The 25,660-nt window shown below is 40.0% G+C and overlaps 1 protein-coding gene across 1 annotated transcript in view; it reads left to right on the forward strand.

Moving 5' to 3' along the window:
* Positions 1 to 25,660, forward strand: part of LOC126298732 (kelch-like protein 10) — a 151,967-nt gene that overhangs the window by 76,806 nt on the left and 49,501 nt on the right. The window contains exon 4 of the mRNA XM_049990211.1: positions 236 to 402. Coding sequence (XP_049846168.1) covers positions 236 to 402 — 167 coding nt within the window. The remainder of the gene's footprint in view (positions 1 to 235; positions 403 to 25,660) is intronic.

A 25,660-nucleotide genomic window follows, 5' to 3' on the forward strand; every position in this document is an offset into this window, starting at 1 on the left:
TGTGTGTGTGTGTGTGTGTGTGTGTGTGTGTGTGTGTGTGTGTGTGTATCTGCGTAAGTCGTTTTATGTGATTTATTGCTTTTCGCTTTAACAAAAATGGTATTAAATAGAGTATGTATAAAAATATTACAAAAGAAACAGCAATGGACTACTGGTAAGTAACATCTCTATATTATGTCCAAGATTAAGTTTTCAGATTTTATTCTATTGCAGTAGAACTTTACTTTGTTGTTAGTTTGCATTATATTTACAGGTGACAAAATATATGCTATAGGAGGAAATGATGGAAGAAATCGCCTTAACTCAGTGGAAAGGTATGACCCTTCTTTGAATCAGTGGACAATGCTCCACGATATGCAGTGTGCCAGATCTGATGCAGGTGCAGCCACTCTCAATGATAAGGTACTCTCTAGCATGTGTCATGAGTCTCAGTGCAATTCAGAAAGCATGAAAGGCTGATCCCTGTTAGAATACCACACCTTCTGCCTGTACAGAAACAGAATGTAAATTGAAACTACCTGGCAGATTAAAACTGTGTGCCCGACCGAGACTCGAACTCGGGACCTTTGCCTTTCGCGGGCAAGTGCTCTACCATCAGAGCTATCAAAGCACGACTCATGCCCGGTACTCACAGCTTTACTTCTGCCAGTACCTCGTCTCCTACCTTCCAAACTTTACAGAAGCTCTCCTGCGAACCTTGCAGAACTAGCACTCCTGAAAGAAAGGATATTGCGGAGATGGTAGCTCAGATGGTAGAGTACTTGACCGTGAAAGGCAAAGGTCCCGAGTTCGAGTCTTGGTCGGGCACACAGTTTTAATCAGCCAGGAAGTTTCATATCAGTGCACACTCTGCTGCAGAGTGAAAATCTCATTCTGGAAACATCCCCCAGGCTGTGGCTAAGCCATGTCTTTGCAATATCCTTTCTTTCAGGAGTGCTAGTTCTGCAAAGTTCGCAGGAGAGCTTCTGTAAGGTTTGGAAGGTAGGAGACGAGGTACTGGCAGAAGTAAAGCTGTGAGTATGGGGTGTGAGTCGTGCTTCGATAGCTCAGATGGTAGAGCACTTGCCCGCGAAAGGCAAAGGTCCCAATTTTGAGTCTCGGTCGGGCACACAGTTTTAATCTGCCAGGAAGTTTCATATCAGCGCACACTCCGCTGCAGAGTGAAAATCTCATTCTGGAGAATGTAAATTGACTAAAATCTGGTTAGAGATCAATTTCATTCATTCATTCATTCACCCATCAGATCCCATCAAGAATGAGAACCTTCAGGGATGTGGATGATTCAATGTATCCATTAACATGAGACAAAGACATAACCGAAACTTTATTCGGTATGAACATGACACTGTCACTACACTTCTTACTGATTTGCACCCTTATTCCACCCACATGTATTTGAGTAAATTAATAAGAATGCTGCTGCTTGGAAAAAGCTACTGGCTTAATAATTTCATAATTATTTGATTACAGTGATATTTTTAAAGAAAATATTTTTACATCTATAAATGCTGAGTTCTGTTTACAGTACATTATTACTGTTATACAATTTCGACACTGTGACTTCCCACATAGCTAACAACTATTTTCAATACAAATCTAGATACTCAGATTATTTGTAGAAAAAGCAGCTAATGAGATATGTTTTAGTTCACTTTTGAACTGTTAAGGATTCCCAACTTCTTGCAGGAGCTTGGTGAATTTTTTTTACAACAAAGCACATATTCCACTCTGAACCCTGGACAAGAAAACAAAATCTTCATGAAAATTACTTTTGTGTCTTGTGTTGTGACTGTGTATATTGCAATTTGGTTGAAACTTATTTCTATTATCAGCAAGAAAAACCATTAAGGAGTAAATGTACTGAGAAGTAGATATATGACTTCTGAGATGCTTAAAAAAGTCTTTAGCAAGCTGTATGGTTATCTGCTTTACACAATATCCTTAGCACTTACTTCTGCTGAACAAACACTTTATTTACTTCATGTGCACTTCCCAAGAAGATCATTTCATAAGGCAGCAGGAAGTGAAAATATTCATAGTAAGGCAACATTCTTCTCTTTAGATTAAGACAACTGGAGATGCTTCTGAGGGCATAACATAGTGAACTGAGTTTGATTAATTGACCCTCGTATTGATTCCATTTGAACTTGTATCCAGCTAGACCCCAAGGAATTTTAAGTACTGTGCTTCATTCCTTCAGTGTATGACCTGTGGCATTAAAAGCTAATTATTGTTTCTTTGAAAATGCATAACATGAATCTTTGTGATGTTAAGACTAAACTGTTACCTGTGAATCACTTGTATGCCTGTTCAGCTATTTACCTGAGACACATCTGTTAGGGTTATGATTGGACCCTTGATTAGTACAACCTTTCATGTAACTGGAAGATCATTTATGTAGGTTAGAAGAAAAGAGTACATTCAGTACTAATCCCTGTCCCACTCCACATGTTAGGTTCTCCCATTCTGAAATTATTCTCATGGATATAGTCTGTTAATGAGACTCTGCTTCCTGTAATGAAGCCAGATTCCATCTTGCAAGAGAGATGCCATTGATGCCAAAAAAATTAGTTTGTCAACTAGAATTTTGTGATCCACACCATCAAAGTCTTTGGTAAGGTCATAGAATACACTTTCATGATAATATTTCTTATTTAGCTCTGTCAGTACTTCATTTGTGAGGTCTAGTATTGCTTTCTGTACTGAGAATCCTTTACAAAAGCCAAACTGAGATGTGGTTAACAAGTTCTGATCAGGTGAATGAACCAGTGTTTTATCATATGTCATTTTTTCAGATACTTATGAAAAGACTAGAAGGATTGATATGGTCTCAAGTTGGAAGTGGTTTGCATATCTCCAGTTTGGTAGATGTGCATCATTGCAGCATATGTAAGGCTGTCACAAAATATGCCCCAAGTCATTGACTGACCACAAAAATAGCTTACAGGTAATCCTATCAACTCTGCACAAGATTTTAATATTCTGCTAGAAACCATAGAAATACCGTCATAGCCAGCAAAACTACTACTTTTTACTGACCTGATCAATCCCTCAATCTCCTTGGACGTTGCATTTCTGAAACTAATGTATGTTTGTGCTGCTTGCATTGTCTCCACAAGTAAATGTAATGTGTCTGTATTCTAATGTTTATTACTGGGGGAAATGTTTGCAGCCACGGTGAGGAAGGATTCATTGAATTTGGTGGCAAATGACTTGAAAGTTTTCACCATTTCTGTCAGAACTATTTTCTGAGGGCTCACTTTTATTTGGATTACTAGTTTTCTTTGTTTTCTGTTTAATAATGAACCAAATAGTGTTTGCCTTATTATTGGAGTGTTTCATTTTTTAACATAGTATATGAGTTGTGCTTTTGTAATGGTAAGGTGGAGGATTCAGCAATACTGAATGGAGTTTGTAATGGTAATGGAGCTTCAAATGTTGACTACTGCTTATTCTCTGAATTATGTAGAGCTCTCTCTTCCTAACACAAGATACAGCACTTTAATCCCAGGGTCCCAGGTGTTATACACTCTTTATCATTGCTTTTGTTCAATTTTTCCATATTTGTTTTAGAAGAAAAACACTCAAAACAAATATACATTCCGACATTCACAAAACACACGCTCATGCACACGCGCACACACACACACACACACACACACACACACACACACACACACACACACATGGGTACTGTTGTCTCGGACAACATAAATAATATCAAGCAGTCTTTATTCAGTGTGCCTGCCTACCACTTAATGCCTCCTCTAGGTGTTGAGCACCATTCTATCCTTTCCGTATTGTCATTATTCCATCCACCTGCTGAGCTGACAGGTAACGTGGTTGCATCCCATGCAAATGGGTTCAGATTTGATTCCTGGCCAGGTTGGAGATTTTCTCTGCTCTTGGACTGGTTGATTTTTTTTTATCTCAGATGATTTTTCCACTGGTGTGTGTGTGTGTGTGTGTGTGTGTGTGTGTGTGTGTGTGTGTGTGTGTGTGTGTGTGTTGCTGTTAAAAGGCTTAACTATTTTAATTTGACCCCTGGTCATTCATTTCACAGTATGACTCATTGACTATTCAACAGTGTACACAAGGGATATCTGGAAACTAAGGTTACAAGGCCGGTAGCTCCACCAGAGAATTTAGTTTTTCACTATTGTGTATAGTAGTGCACATTGAAATGAATAAGTGGTAATAGTAATCATTATCGTTCTGTCTGTCTGTGTTGCGATGAGTAAAGATGAGCACTATCATTCTGTCTCCACCAAGTGCAAACCGCATGCTGTGAGACACTACATGAATGCCATGGGCATGAGTGCTGCAGCAGTGCATCATGAAATCATGTCAGTGTATGAGGACGAGGTTCTCTCGTGGCAACATGTAAAAAAAATGGGTACAGAATTTCACTTTCGGAAGAACAGAAATTCACAATGAAGAGAGAAGTGGACACCCATCCATAGTAACTGATGAACTTGTGCAAAAACTTGAATAGCATATTTGTTCTGATTTCTGTGTGACCATTGATGATCTGCACAAACTGTGTCCTGAAGTTGCTTTAACCATTGTTCATGAAATAGTGAGTGATCCACTAAGATATCATAAGGTGTGTGTGCAATGCCTTCTGAAGATACTTACTACAGAATAAAAAATCGACAGAGTCAAGGCCATGTGAGAGTTTCTTGGTCATTTTTTAAGTAACAGAGAGCCTTTTCGCAACAGAAGAGTAATGAGGGATGAGTACATGGCTTTACCACCACACCTAAGAGAATAAGTGAAAATCTGTCAAGTGGCACTACACTCATCCCCCTTCAACAAAAATTCAAAACTCAGGAATCAGCTTAAGTCATGGAAACCTTTTCCTGGGACAAAAACAGTGTTCTCCTTATAGAATTCTTGACAAGAGGCAGAACAATCAACTCATCACAATACTGTGAGATCCTTGAGAAACTTCACAGTACCATACAGAACAAATGCCATGGAATGCTGATGAGGGCAGTCTGCCCCCTTCTTAATGCTGCTAGGACACACTCCACACAAGCAACACAAGAGTTGTTGACCTCATTTCATTGGAATCTTTTATACCACCTCTCTCACAATCCTGATCTTGCGCCTTGCGACAATCATGTATTTCTAAAATTGAAGGGATAGGTTTCGATGATAAGGAGGTGAAATCAAAGTGGAGAAGGGGTTTAAGGAATTGGCAGGAGGCATCTATGACAGAGGCGTTAAAAAAATTCATTCTACAGTTGACAAAATTTGTTGAAGTAAGAGGAAACATGATGTAATACCTATGCTACTGTTCCTGTTTGAATCACCGAAATATGTGCATTTGTGTATGTGTAAAAAATCATGTAACCTTACTTTCTGGATATCCTTTGCATTAAGAAAATACTGTAAAGAACCAATGACAAAAGTAAAAAAATCTGATGACAAAAAATGAAACTGTTAAACATTTTAAGTGCAGCAAAAACACACACAGGTATCTGGGGTGGAATAACAGCAATATGAAAGAATAAACTGCTGTTCATGCTATTCACCACATAGAGGGCACTTGGAATGAAGACTGCTAAAAATTATTAGCTATTGGGCATAACCACTCAGAGATAACAGTTGCCATGCAAGTGTGAGTTATATAAGTTTGGTTGTTTAGTATCTGCTCTGATGTGACAAGGTCACCCATGTCAGCATGGGTACTTCACTGGCCAACGGTCACTCAGTAATAAATGAATATTAAATATTAGAACTCCTTCAGAGGAAACAAAAACTCACCGTGTGAGTCAATCTATGGGAAGCAGAAAGTCTGAACCCGCACAGAAAGGTGCATAGGGATAATTCAACATGTGGCTGGCATAGGTAGCTGTCAACTGAGCACCCAGAAACACTAGGCATGATGCGCTTGCATGCTTGGCTAACTGCCACCCTCAGGTAAACAACATAGTCAGCAGGTCTGCTCATATTGTGTGTCAAAAGCACTCCTCATGACAGATTTTTGCACTGTTCTGTGATGCTGCCCAGGCAGCTCACTTACCTCCATTGCTAAGTCAACTGGTGGGGATATTAAATCCCTCCCCACTGAGAAGGCCACATAAGGCTAAAAATCGCCAGACTTGGGCTGAAACTGCCAGCACAGAAACAGAGAGGGCACCAGAGAATCCGGCAGTGTATCACCCACCAATGGAGGCAATGCTCACACTGCTGGTTCCTCTGAAAGAGCAACGAGGAGGTCCAACAACAGCAGTGGAGGTGAGACCACCTCCATCAACAAAGGGAGAGGGAGGTGGTGGAGGTGGAAGGGGAGGAGGAGGGTAGATCAGAATCCACAGGCTCCACACCAGCAGGTGCAGGTACAAGCCCACTGTGTCCTATGGCTGCAGATGAAAGGAGGATAGCAGAGAGTGCAGAAGCAGCACCAATAGGGAAGCAAGTCACTTCAAGTGGGAACTTGCACCCAGGACAACGTCATGACCAACCAACCCAACAGACCAGAAGACTGATGTGGTGATGTTCCAACATGGTACAGATGCAACTGAATTATGGGTCAGCTGCTCCCTACCAACAGCCACTGTAAACAACCACCAATCGTTCTGGACCACTACGACATCCAGCAGCCATCACTGCCACCAGCCAGAGGACTGGGCCCAAACGGCAGCCCCAGGAGGAAAATGCAGTGGGCCACAGTGATCTGTGACATGTGACTAATGGTGCAACAAATTCATCAGGCTCGTGTCTGGCATCCATGCATATGTTCCACCAGACTACACCCATTGACTTTCACCCGGTACATAGCCAGAAAACTCGACAATGCATCATCTTGAGAAGAGCTGGACACTGACTTCTTCATATGGGTTTTGAATGTATACATGAAGTGCTCCATCTCAGGGATAGAAGTCAGGTTAAATGATTTGACAATCAGATTTTGGATACCATTATGAATGTAAAAGTCTTCAAACTCCCTCAATACAAATAGCCTACCATTATCAACATGAGGGTCCTGCAGGATCCCTCAATGGCAAATACAATTGACAGCCCATGGTCACTGGCAGTGTAGGACTGCTTACTATGCGTGGGAAACTGGACAATGTGTCAGCCAGCAACAACCACGTTCTGCCTAAAAATGATCCCACAAAATCAATGTGCACCGTGTCCCAAAGATGATAACAGGATCCGCCCAGGAGAAAACTAGCATGGCGGTGCAACCTGGTTCTGTGCATGAGCACCACAACTCCACATCAGACAACCAATGTCACAATTAATCATAGGCTGGTAGACATGATGTCTTGCCATTGCTTTCATATGAGCCATACCCTAAGGGATGCATGTAGCAAACTGGAGAATTTGAGGGTGTAATGCCAGGGGGGACATCCACTTAACAGCATATGTCTTCCAAGGCAAGCATGAGGACCACCTTGACAATGATGAGTCAGTCATGTTGGAGAAAAGACAGACACCACACTAGACCCCCACACGAAGAGACATACTGCAGCCAATCCATCTGCATCACTGAAACAATTTTCCAAAAAAGCTGGTGAGCAGCCATTGTGGTTGTGACCTCTTGTGCAGTCCTTACACATTCTCATGCTCTTTGAGAGTTGCTTTCCATTATAACATTCTAAACGAGGTACTAGCAGTAATAGACAGCCTGGGTGGCTGACCAGTGGGATAAGGATATCTTGTAGAAGAAAGTGGGAATTATATCAAAACGTTTGAAGCAGTTACAATCAAGCACAATAGCCCATTACAAACAGTATTGTAAGGTGCTTAAAAATGTTATTAGGAAGGCAAAGAGTATGTGGCATGCAAATAGAATACAATCAAAACCATATGGTCAGTTGTGAAGGAAGTGTCTGGTCAGCAGCACAAGGTCGATGATACAAAGTCAGTTTGCAGTAAAAATATTTCTGTTACTGATAAATCAGGAATATGTACAGTATTTAACAATCATTTTCTGAGCATTTCTGGTGAATTAAATAAACATTTAGTTTCTACAGTGAATCATATAACTTACTTGGCAAATGCCTTTCCAAGACTGATGTCTGAAATACTCCTTTGTGATACTGACAAGGTGGAGATTTAGTCAATATTTAAATCACTAAAGACTAAGGACTCTCATGGATATGATGGAGTGTCTAGCAGAATATTAAAGTACTGTGCCACACATGTTAGCCCTGTACTTAGCCATATTTGTCATTTTTCCTTTTTTTAGGTCAGTTTAGTGAACAATTAAAGCACTCAGTAGTAAAGTCACTTTATAAAAAGGGAAAAAAGGATAAGGTAGACAATTTTAGGCCTATTTCTATGCCCTCAGTGTTTGCTAAAGTTATTGAAAAGGCCATGTATGTAAGGATAATTGATCACTTTATATCACACGATTTGCTATCAAATGTACAGTTTGGCTTTAGAAGTCGTTTGACAACTGAAAATGCTATATTCTCTTTTCTCTATGAGGTACTGGATGGGTTAAACAAAAGGTTTTGAACACTAGGCATATTTTTTTATTTAACTAATGCATTTGACTGTGTTGATCTCACAATATTGCTCCAGAAGTTGGACCATTACGGAATAAGGGGAGTAGCTCACAATTGGTTCACCTCTTACTTTACGAATAGGAACAGACAGCAAAAGGTCATTATTCACAATGTTGAGAATGGCTGTGATGTGGGGTCTGATTGGGGTTCAGTCCAGTCGGGGGTGCCCCAGGGATTAGTGTAGGGGACTCTTGTTCCTTATTTATATAAATGATATGCCTTCAAGTATTACGAGTAACTCTAAAATATTTATGTTTGCTGATGACACCAGCTTGATAGTAAAGGATGTTGTGTGCAACATTGACTCAGTTTCGAATAGTGCAGTTCATGACTTAAGTTCATGGCTTGTAGAAAATAAACTAATGCTGAATCATGGTAAGACTCAGTTTCTAACACACACTTCTACAAAACCTGACATTTTTATTTCCCTGAATGGGTATCTGATTAGTGTAACTATCAGATAGATAGTAAACTCTCGTTGAAAGCCCACATTCATGATCTTGTTCAAAGACTTAATGCTGCCATTTTTACTATTCGAACGGGGGTAACCCTACTGCATTTCGATCGGACTTCCTTAGCTCTTGCACAGAAAGGTGTGCAGTATGTTGCTGCATCCATTTTCAATAAGCTACCACTCGAATTCAAAAAGCAGTAATCTACACACTTTAAAATCAGAACTGAAGAGTTTCCTCATAGGTCACTCCTTACATTCTGGTAACGAGTTCCTTGAAAAATTGAGCTGATTCTTGTTGTATTGTTGATTGCATAAGTTTAAGTAAACTTATGGACTGACTTTTTTGAGGTTCATAAACATTTATTTTTATCTGTTATTACTTTTATGTTGCAATTTCATGTACTGACATGTTCCATGACCTAGGAGATTTGCTCCTCAATTTGGTCCTACAGAACTTGATATGTTAATAAAATACTAATAAATAAAAAAATCCTACATATTGCCTCCTGCCAATTGAAATCCAGATTTAGCCCCACTGGTAGCCACAGTAGTGCATCAGAATTGGCATGCTGGGTGGTGGAGCAGTAAAATATGTCATAGCAATAGTTACTGAGAAATAGGGCGCACCTCTGCAATCAGTGGGCTCTCCTATTGGGCATCATGGAACAAGGGTCAAATAAGGAAACCAGCAGCTTACGGTCAATGATGAGGAGGAACCTAACCCATACCAGAAAACACGAATCTTATTAACTGCAAATATAATAGCTAGCACCTCCTTTTCCTCTCGTGAATGATTACACAGCATGCAGAAAGCATCTTCAGTGCATAGACAATGGGCTTTTCAGTGCCAACCAGGTTCCAGTGGGATGAGGCTGCAGCAGTGCCATACAGGCACATGTCACAGGCCAGGGTTAAGGGTTTACTCAGAATGAAAGAAGCCACACAGGGAGCAGAGCACAAACACTACTTGAGGGATTGAAAAGGCCATTGACAGTCCACAAACCAGACGAACTTGATGCCCTTCTGGCAAAGCCAGTTAAGAGATTTGTAATGTAGCAAGTTATTACGAGATGACATTTGTTGCAGCAAGGCATGCAGCAGCCTTTTGGTACAGTGGCTGCAGGGTGACTACTCCCCCCCCCCCCCCCCCCCTCCCTCCCCGCTTTACTCACAGCGCAGCTGATGCTGCCTGCCATGAGAACTGCATTGAGTAACATTCAATCAGTATGAAAATTCATACCCTCTACAAATCTAAATAATCCATATTAGTTATTATTCACTTTTGTTCAAATCTGGTAGACATCCTTTTGTTATTAATGGAATGGTGCTATCAAAATTTCAGATTTTTATTTATTATAGTTCTGGAGATAATGAAAATTACCTAAAAGTCCTAAACCCTACGCTTATGTTTTAAAACCCAGTTAGGAACAATAACAAATTGACTTTCATTATCATTTGAAGCCATTACAAAGTTATCAGTGCAAAAAGTCAATTAATTAGAAATTCCTTTTCAAAACTTTAGTTGCTTTAGATTACGTAATACAAAAATTGCTCAAAACTATTATTTGCTTATAATTTTGCTGTGGGAGTGCATGAGAATGATTGAGAGAGTGTATGCAGGACATATGTTAAAACTTAATATGTCATTTTATGTAAAACCTTGTACAAATGAACTGTGGGAAAGTTATGGTGCAATATGAACATACAACAAACAAAATCTGAGAAGTCAAAATGCATCATTAAACAATAACTATCCCAACAAAAACTGTTCTTCTTAAAAAATAAATAGAACAAATGACAATTGGGACAAGACCACTGGCTCGCACAGTGACTGCAAGGGAAACAACACTGAGAACCCAACAACTGCCCCAAATGTGAATTATGATGTTGCAGTCAATTTAAACATGGCGAGTTTGGCACAGACATGGACAGGCGGTGCCTGAATGCCATTGCATTAACTCATGGTGACTTCCCGGAAGACAAGTCTACCTCAGGTACCCTGCACGACACCAGGGGCTCTTTACTATATACACCTAATTAAGGCACCTGTCAGTGACCAGAAAGTAATTGCCTTCGAGGTTCCATCAGCAAAAGTGAGTTTACAATCTTAGTAATGTTAGCTAAGAAGGTCACCTGGTCTGTCAGTGCATGATTACTTTATGTGGGGAGCCCTCAAGTCTAAGGTGTACTGCAACAACTCTCATAGTCTTCAAGAACTGCAGCAAAACATTTTTGATGAGGTTGCAGCAGTCCAGGTTTGATCCGCCTTCATCAACTTGCTGACCAGGGCCCAAAGGTGCTAAGAGATGAATGGTCGTCACTTTCAGCATCAGCTATGTTCAGGTTAGTATTGTATTTTCTTTCCTCTGCTGTGTTCCTTTGTACCCTAGAACTCTGTTCTCTTGGTCACTTTTATTTTTTCCACATTGTACAAAGGTTTGAGAAAAATTGATGAAGCCAAATTGAAAGAAATAACAGCTTTACAACTATATATTCCATCCATTGAGTACAACAGTAAGTTCATGAAACAACAAAAAGACAAAAAACCTGAAGGAGAGTTGGACAAAGATACTACTAGAGATACATATATGTCTGAAAGGGAGTAAGTCTACTCAAATGTTTGAGTAAGGAAATTTATAAAATACTGAAAGTCTAATCAGTTTGTGTTGTTTACATTACGTGTTTCAGAAAATGTAAATAAAATGAATTTTTTTTGTAATGCTGTTGGAGATTCATACAAGACTTGGTTACCTGCATCAATAGGGTGAATTTAATATTGTATTTAACATACAATCTGACCAGTTAGCATTAACCAGTCTCCTCTTTAACTTAAGATTAAATCATATTTTTAGGTAGCGTACAGGTTTCAAAACAGGTTTTCCTCACTTTTCTCAGAAATATTCAATTGTGTGTTACGATGTTCTTGCCCACAACCCTTTTTCCACTGATGCCTCAGGATATATCCTGTGAACTGATTCCTTCCTTTAGTCAATTTGCTCCATAATACTGTTTTCTTCCCAGTTTGATTATTTTCTCTTCTTGTTTTACAGTCCTGACAAACTTTGACCAAATAGTTTCTATCATTTAAATTTATATTAGATCTGAAAATATTTCTCTTTTTCAGAAACATTTTTCTTGTTGTGCTCTAAAAATTTCTGATCCTGTTAATAAACTTTTGAACTTTGATCTATAATGCTCTAAAGTACTAAATTTCATGGTTATAGAAATTATATGACTATCTATCATGCAGTGATATGTAGATATTTGAATTTAAAAATTTTGTTCAATTCACCCACAGATCGATCCACTCACTCATACATTCCGGTGCCCTTTTTACAGCCAGTGCCGGGTGGAGACAGGTTTGGTATGTCGCCGATATTACGCAGAACTGACCAATTCTTTATTATTATGATGGGGCTGTCAGGCATTTTACAGCTATTGCCAACTGGTTGAGAGAAGGAACAAGCCAGGACTAGGCAAAGGAGGAGGCTGGAGGGGCAGCAAGAGTTGTTGTTGTTGTGGTCTTCAGTCCTGAGACTGGTTTGTTGCAGCTCCCCTCGCTACTCTATCCTGTGCAAGCTTCTTCATCTCCCAGTACCTACTGCAACCTACATCCCTCTGAATCTGTTTAGTGTATTCATCTCTTGGTCTTCCTCTACGTTTTTTACCCTCCACGCTGCCCTCCAATACTAAATTGGTGATCCCTCGATGTCTCAGAAAATGTCCTACCAACCGATCCCTTCTTCTAGTCAAGTTGTGCCACAAGCTCCTCTTCTCCCCAATTCTACTCAATACCTCCTCATTACTTGTGTGATCAACCCAGCTAATCTTCAGCATTCTTCTGTAGCACCACATTTCGAAAGCTTCTATTCTCTTCTTGTCTAAGTTATTTATCATCCATGTTTCACTTCCATACATGGCTACACTCCATACAAATACTTTCAGAAACGACTTCCTGACACTTAAATTAATACTCGATGTTAACAAATTTCCCTTCTTAAGAAATACTTTCCTTGCTATTGCCGGTCTACATTTTATATCCTCTCTACTTCGACCATCATCAGTTATTTTGCTCCCCAAATAGCAAAACTCTTTTACTACTTTAAGTGTTTCATTTCCTAATCTAATTCCCTCAGCATCACCTGACTTAATTCGACTACATTCCCTTATCCTTATTTTGCTTTTGTTGATGTTAATCTTATACCCTCCTTTCCAGACACTGTCCATTCTGTTAAACTGCTCTTCCAAGTCCTCTGCTGTCTCTGACGGAATTACAATTTCATTGGCGAACCTCCAAGTTTTTATTTCTTCTCCATGGATTTTAATACCTACTCCGAACTTTTCTTTTGTTTCCTTTATTGCTTGCTCAATATACAGATTGAACAACATCATGGAGAGGCTACAACCCTGTCTCACTCCATTCCCAACCACTGCTTCCCTTTCATACCCCTCGACTCTTATAACTGCCATCTGGTTTCAGTACAAATTGTAAATAGCCTTTCGCTCCCTGTATTTTACCTCTCCCACCTTCAGAACATGAAAGAGAGTATTCCAATCAACATTGTCAAAAGCTTTCTCTAAGTCTACAAATGCTAGAAACATAGGTTTGCTTTTCCTTAATCTTTCTTCTAAGGTAAGTCGTAGGGTTAGTATTGCCTCATGTGTTCCAACATTTCTACAGAATCCAAACTGATCTTCCCCGAGGTCGGCTTCTACTAGTTTTTCCATTCGTCTGTAAAGAATTCGTGTTAGTATTTTGCAGCTGTGACTTATTAAACTGATAGTTTGGTAATTTTCACATCTGTCAACACCTGCTTTCTTTGGGATTGAGATTATTATATTCTTCTGGAAGTCTGAGGGTATTTCGCCTGTCTCATACATCTTGCTCACCAGATGGTAGAGTTTTTGTCAGGACTGGCTCTCCCAAGGTTGTCAGTAGTTCTAATGGAATGTTGTCTACCCCGGGGACCTTGTTTCAACTCAGATCTTTCAGTGCTCTGTCAAACTGTTCACGCAGTATCATATGTAGTAGTAGTAGTAGTAGTTTTATTCATCAGTAGATCTCTTTTTACAAGGATATAGGACATGTCAAAGTATTTACAAGCTTAGATCAATTTACAATAAGCTAATTCGTATACACATATATTTACAGACTTCTAGTTAGAGACAATCATTAGATTTTACTCCTGGTATACAATAATTTATTTACAAATAACTCATTAAATAATGTAATGCCACACTATTCACTCATATTTCACTATCAGTCACTGCACACACTATACACACATTGTTTCATAACACTTCACTCACTACATACACACACACACACACACACACACACACACACACACACACACACACAGGTGATCCTTGGGCCATTTTCTGTACTGCAAGTTCCCATTTGCTATCCTGAAAAACTGAGTCAGCATCCCTTCATAATGAGTGAGATGTTGAGCTCAGAAAGAGGAAGAGGTGTTAGTATTGTGCTATGCATAGCTTGAGGGGAGAGTGTCTCTAGAAAGGAAAAAAGAAGAAAAATAATAAAGTGAAGGTGTTATGTGGAATATTGGATGTTTTATAATCATTATTATTATTATTTGTTTGTATAACATTTTTTTATCAAACCCCTACTCTGCTTTATCTAAGTAATCCTTCAATGTATAAAATGTATTGCATAACAGGTACTTTTTAGCTGCCTTCTTAAATAAGTGTATTTTTGAAATTTCTTTAATCTCTTTTGGTAATTTATTGTACAGTTTTATTCCTTGGTAGAAAATCCTGTTTTGAGTTTTATGTTTTTTTTTTTTTTTTTTTTTTTTGTAAATGTAAGTTGAGTCTATCTCTTGTCGCATGGTCATGGACAGAGCTGTTTGTGCAGTAATTGCCAATGTTACTTTTGATGTGTACAACTGACTAGTAAATGTGTTCACATGGAGCAGTTAAAATTCCCAGTGTTTTGAACAGATCTTTACAATGAGCTCGACTACTATTTCTGGTTATTATTCTTATGGCTCTTTTCTGGAGTTTGAAAATTGTGTTCATATTTTGTGGATTTGTTCCCCAAAAAAGAATGCCATAGCTAAGAATTGAGTGTACATATGAATAATATGTAACAAAAAGACACTGCATGTTACACACAGATGATAGAATTCTAAGGGCATAACATGCTGATGACATTCTGTTTGCAAGTACCTTTGTGTGTTCGCACCACTTCAGCTGAGAGTCAATATTCATTCCTAGAAATTTTGCATTTGTTACACAGTCTATAGAGGAGCCATCTACATTTAATTTAACATTGTCATTTTTCCTCTTCAAACTGAAGTTCATGGCATTAGTTTTCTTTATGTTTAATGTCAATTTGTTGCTTATTGACCAATCGTAAACTTCCTTGAGAGTTTCATTTGCTTTCTCGGTAAGGAGTTCTCTTGTTCTCTCAGTGACTATAATATTGCTGTCATCAGCGAAGAGAATTTTCTCACCATGAGTAACACTACTGGGAAAGTCATTGATGTATATCAGGAATAGTATTGGTCCTAATTTGCTACCTTGTGGAACCCCTATATTAATATGTTTTGGTTCTGATAAGTATTTTACTAAATGTTTAGATCTATTTGAAGTATGTGTTATCTCTACTCTTTGTACCCTATCTGTTAGGTATGATCGAAACCAGTCATTAGCTACCCCTCTTATTCCTAATGCTTCTAATTTATTTAATAGAATCTTGTGGTCGACTGTATCAAAAGCCTTAGAAAGATCCAAAAATATGCCTGTGACACACTCATCTTTATCAAGAGCATTAAGTACAACTTTTGTGAATTCTACTATGGCTGACTCCGTATTTTTGCCACTTCGAAAACCAAACTGTGATTTGCTTAAAAGATAGTATTTATTCAGATAATTCATTAATCTGTCTTTCATAATTGCTTCTATTATTTTTGAGAATGCTGACAGCAGGGAAATGGGCCGGTCATTTTCTATGTCTTCTGCATTACCTTTCTTAAGCAAAGGTACAACTCTTGCCTGTTTTAGCTGCTCTGGAAATGTCCCTGATGTGAAGGATTCATTTATTATATTTGTTAATGGGCCTTGTATAATCCCTATGCATTGTTTCAGTACACACATTGGTACATCATCTAAGCCTTCTGACTTTTTATTTTTTAGCTTTTGAACAGTTTTATTGACTTCATTCTCTGTGGTTGGAAGTAACATCATTGTATCTAGTGCAACAATTTTTGCAGGTGTTATATTTGTTTTGGGGAATTTTTGCTGTAACTTCTCTGCAATACTTGAAAAATGCTCGTTTACATAGTTTGCTAAGTGTTGTGGATCATTTATTACCTTATCCCCCTCCCTTAGCAGTATGTTATTCTGCGTTTGTTTGCCTCTCCCCGTTTCCTTTTCTATAACATCCCAGACTGCTTTGCTTTTATTCTCTGCATTATATATTATTTTGTCATTAAATGACTTTTTTGCAGCAATCAGCACATTCCTATAAATCTTTTTGTATCTATGATAGAAATTTAAGAATTCTGGATCATTGTGAATCTTTTTCATGGAACTGAGGTGTTTAAGTGTTTGGGAGGACTTCTTAATACCTGCTGTTATCCATCTGTTTTTGTGAGATGTTGATACAGTCATGCATACTTTTGGAAATGCTGTTTCAAGGTTCAATTTAAACAATGTGGAGAATTTGGAGAATTTCATATTCACATTGGTTTCCTTATACACTTCATCCCAGCTTTGTTTTTCTAGTTCTTTTGAAAAATCTTTTATTTTGATTTCTGATAGATGTCGTTTATAGGCTTGTAGTTTAGGGAATGATTCGATGCCTGATTTTACTGTTATTTGACAGAGATGGTCTGATAGTCCGAGATCTTTTACAGCTACATCACATTTTTCCCTGTCTATATTTGTGGCCACATGGTCAATTACTGATGCAGTCATTGTAGTAACCCTTGTTGCACTATTGACCAATAGGGACATGCCAAAACTTTGAAGGATATTTATGAAGGTGCTGCTGGATTCATTTATGATATTAGTGTTGATGTTTATGTCCCCACACAGAATTATGTTGACCTTTGTACTTGAGACTTTATCTAGAACTTCTGTTAATTTATTGAAAAAAGTGTCCACACTACCACTGGGAGATCTATACACACACAAAATGATTAATTTCTTGGTGATATCGAGCCCTGATAATTCAATAGCTGATATTTCAATGTGTTTGTCTTCACTTACTGTACTGAGGTCATGTCTAGATTTGAACTGTGTTCCTTTTCTGATATAAATGCATGATCCTCCACCCCTTGAAGTAGTTCTGCAGTAAGAGCTTGCCCTTTCATACAATGATAATACTACATGTTGGATTTCTGTGTCTCTACACCAGTGCTCAGTAATACAAACTACTGTGCAGTTCAAAGATTGGAGCTCAACTTCTAATGCTTGTATTTTATTTTTTATTGATTGCATGTTTTGATGGAGGATTGTTAAGTCTGTGAAATGCCCATGTTACTCTTTCCGATGGTTTGTTTTTCTTTGTGACATCTGGACATCATTGTTTTATATAAATGAGGCAAAGCCACAACATTTTCTGAAATTTATTTGACCGGAAAACGTTTCATTATTGTTAAGAAAATACTGTTTTTGGATTTGCGTGGGATTTTTCTTTCGCAACGCAACGTTTCTCAAGTGATTTCATAAGAATTTGACATATCACAGCCGAACATTCGTGCTTGGCAGTGCAGTGCCTACCTTTTCGTTGTTAGTCATAGTTTTTACGATGTTTGTAAATGAAGTACCATGACTCATTGAACATAATTTGAAGAATTTGCTGTGAAGAATGACCTCACTGGCTACTTCACGTTTTTTGCACTTTAGGTCCTGTATTGCAGCATATAAAATGAAGCTAACGTACTGAAGTAATTTTTTTTTATCGTGGTGGAAAACCTGTATCTTGCCAGTGACGAGTAAATGGATTGTATGTGTTGGTGAAACGCTGCACATGATAAGTTTCTGCACGCCATGCAGAGTGCAGCGTGACAAGCCACTACACATAAGCAGTTCAAGATACTGAAACAAGGCTTTCAGAAAATATAATAGTGCGCAAAGAGATGAGCAGCTCTCTGTACAATAAATACTGAGATCCTACCATATAAATATATATATTAATGCCATTTGTTAGCTTATGAAAGGAAAAGTACAGTGCTATAATGCAAGTCAATGTTTACAATAAAACTTGCCGCAAAAACAGCAGTAAAAAATAAAAATATATAGTCTCTTCTGGAAAGAGATTTTAATATACTGTGAGTGCGGCTTCATCCTTGCCTGTTATTCAGCCACCGAGAAAAGCATTCGTACACAGGAAACGAGATCTCAGTTCTCTGTATATTTTATACCAGTTTCAACACACATGCTACATGTAACGGGACAAAATTGTTCAATTTACTTAAATTGATTTAACAATTGAATGTTGAACATCAGACAAACACAAATCACAATGCTTTATACGGCACTTCATCACTGAGCAAATACGGTGGTACACATTATCTTTACAGCTGAAAATATTTTATTTACCATATGAGTTTCTTTCTAATGAATCATTAGTCGCAATCGATTTGATATGATTGTGTAAGTTTGTTTGTTGTGTCTGATGTTATGTCCTATTTACAGTGCAATATTGCTTTAACGTCTGATTTGCACTCTCTTTTGTAATTCATCATTATGTGTTCAATAATGCTTACAGTGATTCCTCCTACAGTTAGTGACTTATAACGTCATTTTTAAGTTTCGGTATCTAACTTTTCGTTCCCTTTTTCTCTGTGCATCGATCCATGGGTCATGAATCATATTTGTATACGATTATTACCATTTTGTTGTTTTAGGTGTAGTACTGCACAGTGTCACAAAAACCTATCAAGGAGTGTTTTGGAGACGGTAGTAGCACTAAAAAATTTCAGATCGTTTGTATTAGCTTTACCTATGACTGTGGCCAGTCTCAGGCTGATAGCAGTAATACTAGTCGAAAATACTTACAATAAAGCATAAGAACTGATGGTTGTAAGCTAAATATTTTATGGTCGACTATGCTTGTGCTCACCATTGACATACTTTGCTTGTTGAAAGCTATTTTTATGTTAGTGTGATGTGTGTGGGGTACCTCATGTTGCATGTTTTTATCCTTCCCGATTTCAGGTAGAGGCGATGGATATAAAAGTTGTGACACGTGACTGTCGAAGCATATAGACACATGAAAAAGCAATGGACTACTTCAAGTGTACCTGTTTTTAAACAAAATTTCACCCATCAGAGAAGCGTAAGTTTCCACGAAGGAATGGGAGATCTTGTAAATCGGAATGGTTTGTGACTTATCCGTGGCTACATTACGAAGAAAAGTGTGGCAGTGTTTTCTACTATGACTGCATTCGGGGTCGGGTTGATTTGGGGGAAGAGCCCAAACAGCGAGGTCATCGGTCTCGTTGGATTATGAAAGAATGGGAAAGGAATTCGACCGTGCCCTTTCAAAGAAACCATCCCCGCATTTACCTGAAGCGATTTTGGGAAATCACGGAAAACCTAGATCAGGATGGCCAGGCGGCGGGATTGAACCTTTGTCCTCCCGAATGCGAGTCCAGTGTGCTAACCGCTGCACCTCCTCGCTCGATACTGCATTCGGTCTATCCACTTACTGAATAACAGAAGTCCACTGAAAGGAACAGTTTTTCTCAAAGAAGGTATCTCTAACTGAAGAAAAGCTGCTGAAAAGTACAAAATACGCAGGAAGAGCCTTTTTTTTCGGGGGTCTCTCGCAATTATTTAGCAACATGAAAATAGCATACCTGTGATAGCCCATGTCACTCGACATCTGCTGACATCTGCTGACATATCAGGAGAAAGCTAGAACTGCTTTACTAGTGATTACTGTTTCACTCAGGTTGAACAGGAAACGCACTGAGAGGTCATGAAACGGTCTCTGGGAGAGGAAGAATGATGTGCCAGAACTGAAGATATGGCTGAAACACCATAACACTTGGCTGACGCCAGCGATAGAAAACAAAGTACTGGCAATTATGGTTCACGTGATCCAGCTAGAAATTGTGCATCAAATAAAAAATTCCCTATTTTGCAGAATTATGGCGGATTCAACGACGGACGTGGCTAGACGGGAGCAGTTTACTCTTTGTGTACGTTGTGTTGACCTTGACCATGACATGCACGAAATAAAAGAACTTTTTCTGGTTTTATATAGTCCTCAGGACTCCAAGGCAAAGCGCCGGCAACTACCATTAAAGACATCCTTCTAACAGTCACTAGAAATTGAGTTCCTAGGCGCCTACTGTTTCGATAGTGCCGATAATATGTGTGGCCGGAACAAAGATGTGAAGGAAACGCTTTTTCAAGTCCAGCCAAAGAGTTGATACATTCAGTGCAGCAATCATTGTTTGGATCTGGCACTACAGGAAGTTTTAAGAAGTTGATATCCATTGTGCGATATACTGGTAACTGTGAAAGACGTCCCAAATATAATTCTAGAATCCACAAAAAAGAAAACGTGCATGCAGATGTTGTGCTACCATCTGATGTCAATGAGGCGAGTGAAAACCGAAAAGCTCAACGACTGACTCCAATGTGTCCCATCCGATGGGCTTGTAAGAGCAGATTTTGACACGTTTCAGGGAAAGCTATGGGTGGGTCCAGAAAATAGTGACCAAAATGCTGAATGTATCGAGCTCAGAGACGAAAGAAGGTCAGTCCTGAGAGACTATGCGAAATCCGAAGGAGTTCGAAAAGTTTGAGACTATTTTTTGTACAACAGTAGCAACAGTAGCAAATGAAGTGTTTGGACTGTGAGAGGAACTGGCCAGATCCCTACAGAATCCACATTTTAATGCAGCTGGAGTGAAACATTCTTTGGAGGTTCTGAAAGGAGCTCTTGCAAATCTTAGGACTACGGAAGCATTTGATGTGCCGTTAGAGAAATCCAAAGATTATTCTGAAAACCTAAATATGAAAGACTCAATTATCTCACGCCCAATAAAAATACCAGCGAAATTGCAACACAAAAGGACACCGTCTTTTCCCAAAGAATTGTCTCAAGAACGAAATTTTAGAAAATATTTCGTTAAAATTCTTGATCTCCTTCTGAATGAGATTGATCGAAGGTTCAGCGAACAGGATCTAAAGCAACTATCACATCTTGAAGAGATATTATAATGTCCTCCCAGACACATCCTCCATCTACACGATATTTAAAAGAATTGCTTGGAGTACATACAACAGACTTTAACCTGGACAGGCTTCATGCACAGCTTGGAATGCTGCAAACCATTTAATGTATCCTCTATTGGAAGAAAACTTATTGCTGAACCTAGTTTGGTTAAAGAACTCTTTCAGGAAGTTATTCGCCTCATCATTCTAATTCTGACAGTTCCGGTATCATCAGCATCCTCCGATAGGATATTCAGCACCTCGAGGCGACTTAAAACTTGCCTCAGATCAACAATGACTCGGTCGAGACTCACCCATTTACCCCTGCTCCATGTTCATGAAGACATGGCTGGAAAAATTTCATTAAAGAATACGTTTCCTGAAGTGTGGAAAGCAAAACTGCATTTGGAAACTGTACGTAACATTTTTTAGTCTAAATAAAAAAAAAGTGCCGTCTTCTTTCTCAAAGACATTGTGTTTTCTTTTCGTTAAGACGTGATGCATAGTGTTTGTAAAATAAAAATAATAACAAAAGTTTTTTCTCTGGCCTATTGATATTGCCATCTACACTAAATATGAACTACTTTTCGTAAATGGTCTCAAAACAAAGTAGGACCAAAGTCTTCTAACATAAAGAACATCTTTTTAAAAATAAAGCAATGAAATTGTTTTCAAGAGCGCGACCTATAAAACTGGGTCCATATTAATATTAATATGTTGTTCCTCTCTGCAGAACGACATAGGGCTGATTACCTAACACATCTTCCCACACTACCGAATGCATGTATTCGTAACGGTTTTACTGAAAGACGAAATCAGTAAATGGGTTTGTTTGCCCCCTCCAAAAAATAGTTGGTACGCCACTTTAGTGCTGTGTATGAAATGTGTGTATTTAGTTAGCATCGTTATGCAAGTATGTTTGTAATGTGGTTATCGTGTGTGATAAAATACAAAATAAAAGTGCCAGAACCATCCACACACATAAAGAAAGATTGCCGACAAAGAATTCGAAGTGAACTGACCAGACGTCGCAGTTTGTTTGTGAAATTGAGTGCTGTGGCTGGAGGAAACCAGTTCCAACGTGTGAAGCGTCAACTATCAACTAATTTTAATCAGACTATAATATTTTAAGAAGTAAGCTAGTGTGTGAATTCAGAATAATTCACCTAGGTGAATAAGATAGAATTCTAAATACATTTCCGTGATTAACTGGTGAGCGATTTGAGCTTGGGGTTTCGACATGTTAGCCATGTGAAACTTTAATTTTAAAACATTTTTTTCGAAAAACTTTGAACTATTTCCCAAGTTTTACAAGAATTTACATGTTAGTTAATGTATTATATTGGTCTGGATTTCTTTTATTTTAAAACTTTCGCACTGTCATTACGTTGATATAGTGGGGAAAAGAAAAGAATAAATTCTATTTTTTTAAATTTAAATATAGTAAACCAAATGCATCGTGATCATTCTTTAATTTTTTATTCACGGCATATAAAATTACTCCTCGGGCATGTTTCATTATCGATTATTGAGTGACTAATTATCAAGGGTAATTGCGACAAATGCGTTTGGTGGAATCCTATGCACTAGCGTAGCCAAACTGTAGAAACCAATTACACATTCAAGAGCCCTCATGGACAATATTAACACTAGCTTTCAGTATTTAGCGTTATTTCAATTTATAATTAATGCAGTTGCATGTGGTGGCTCAAGAACAACAAACAATAAATGTAGAACCTTTCATTCCATTTGTGATGCGGTACAGTAACACAGTACTACCTGCATCGGTTGTTCAGTTCAGCGTGAGAATCCAGGATCTGTTTAACTTGAGGCTTTCTTCTTTTTAGTTGAAGGTATTGTCATGTTTGTGAACGTCTACAGCTTTCCAGAACAAGCAAGGATGGTAACTTTTCTCCTCAACGAAATACAATATGCTGGCGAATTTTATTACCTGGCCGATCTCAAACAGTGCTTAGTCTGCCATGACTGAATTCTCTACCTTTCCCAATCTAGAATACTGTTTATGTTCTGTGATCCTGGTATTAGTGGATGGTCAAGTAACTCCATCACAGACTTCTGCGAATGTATACTGTTGCGGTTGGCAGGAGAGCCAACCGTGTTTTTCTAAAGGAGGCCGAAATGCACGCGTCTCAGATCACGCAGGCTGGCGTGAGGTCTGGGGCATTACAAGGGAATTAGAATTGAGAAAAACGGACGTAGCTGGTGGAATACTTAACTTTAATCCATTAATGGAGAACGCCGCTCTTTATGGCACATGATTCACAATATCAATAGTACGGATACTGGCGCCTTGCTAGGTCGTAGCAAATAACGTAGCTGAAGGCTATGCTAACTATCGTCTCGGCAAATGAGAGCGTAGAAGTCAGTGAACCATCGCTAGCAAAGTCGGCTGTACAACTGGAGAGAGTGCTAGGAAGTCTCTCTAGACCTGCCGTGTGGCGGCGCTCGGTCTGCAATCACTGATAGTGGCGACACGCGGGTCCGACGTATACTACCGGACCGCGGCCGATTTAAAGGCTACCACCTAGCAGGTGTGGTGTCTGGCGGTGACACCACATTCCTCCCCCGCAAATCGGCGTACGGTTGTGGAATAAGGCTTCCGCTCGCCGTGGGGAGGACCCCATGTTGACGTATGCGACGAGGTGGGGAGCCTAACAACAGGCGAGGCTGTGCCACCCGCACTCTGCCATTCCGACCGCGGGGAGCTAGGAAACGCCTAAAAACCTGCTCCAGGGTGCACGCCAACATGCGGTGTATGCGCCGGTAGAGAAACAGGAGGGGCCGAAGGGTCGACCTCCATCGGACCGGGGCACCCGAGGGCGAAGACGACATATGGTCCGATGCGGGCAAGAGTTTCATGTCGGAGGACAGCTGGTCACGGGAAGCGATCGGCGGCGCGTGACCCAGGGAGGCGCCCGGCGGCTGCAGCGACGCGTCCACTGCGGGCGTCGCCGGCGGGAGAACAGGCGGCGGCGGCGGCGGCGGCGCGTCGCCATGGGGCAAAATGGAAGGCAGCGTCGGTAACATCTGGGGCTGAGGCGAGCCAGTAGATGGGTCCCCAGGGCGCTGACCGGACGGCACCGTCGCTGAAAGCAGACGGCGAGCGGCAGATCCCGTGCGACGACAGAGACGCAGCTGATTGAGATGCCGACGCACCTCACCAGAGGCCCGCAAAACCAGATACATAGCGCGGCCGAGGCAGCGAAGAATGCGCCCTTCGAGCCAACGCCGTGAACCTCGATATTGGCTATAGTAGACAACGTCGCCGGGAGCAAAAGCAGATGTCTGCTGCTGCATAGGAACCTGATACGGCGGATGTAGCAAAGACATCAAGGTTCGATGACGACGACCGTGGAGCAACTCAGCCGGCGAGCGACCATCTCGGGGCTGAGAGCGATACGAGGACAAAAAGAGCAATAACGCGTCCTCCCGAGAACGCGACTCTTAACTTCAACATCTGTGACTTGAAAGTCCTGACCAATCGTTCAGTGACACCGTTTGACTGTGGCGAAAACGGCGCGGACATCAGATGTTTAATACCATTGGCCTTGCAGAATGACTGAAATTCTGCACACATGAATTGTGGGCCATTGTCGGAAACAATAGTCTGTGGAAGACCTTCAATGCAAAAGATAGTGGATAACGCTTGGATGGTGGCAGATGACGTGGAAGACATCCGGACAACAAAAGGAAAATTACTGAATGAATCTATCACAACCAACCATCGAGCATTCCAGAATGGACCAGCAAAATCGATGTGTAAGCGTTGCCAAGGGGAAGTGGCTTTTGGCCATGAAAAGAATTTCCTCGGTGGCGCTGATTGTTGTTCGGCACACACCACGCAAGAGGAGCACATATTCGTAATCGCGGCATCGATTTCGAACCAAGTACAGTGCTGGCGAGCATGTTGTTTCGTTCTCACTATACCCCAATGTCCTTGGTGGAGAAGCTGTAAGACAGAGACTGTAACGAACGTGGTACCACGACCCTGGACTGATCATTATCAGAACGCAACAGCAAAACGTCACGTCGTACAAAAAGTGTCTCCTTGTAAGCAAAAAATCGGCGGACCAACGGGTCCCCGATACGTGACTTTGACAAGGGCCATTGCGTAGCAACAAAACGCAGAACGGGAGCAAGGACAGGGTCGGCAGCTGTGGCTGTAGCTACACGACGAAAATCAATCGGAAACGATTCGACCACGTCATCGGTTTCCGCATCAATGAACATGCAAGCAAGTTCGTAGGAATCGAATGCCCTATCCTCAGCAACAGGCAAGCGGGACAACGCATCGGCGTTTCCGTGCTTAGCAGTGGACCGATGCAAGATATCGTAGCGGTACTGCGAGAGGAAAATAGACCAGCGAATGAATTTCTGAGCTGTACGTGGAGGTACAGGCTTGGTCGGATGAAAAAGCGATGTCAATGGTTTGTGGTCTGTGATTATGGTAAAG

The sequence above is a fragment of the Schistocerca gregaria genome, chromosome 1 (genome assembly GCF_023897955.1).
Source record: "Schistocerca gregaria isolate iqSchGreg1 chromosome 1, iqSchGreg1.2, whole genome shotgun sequence".
NCBI lineage: Eukaryota > Metazoa > Arthropoda > Insecta > Orthoptera > Acrididae > Schistocerca > Schistocerca gregaria.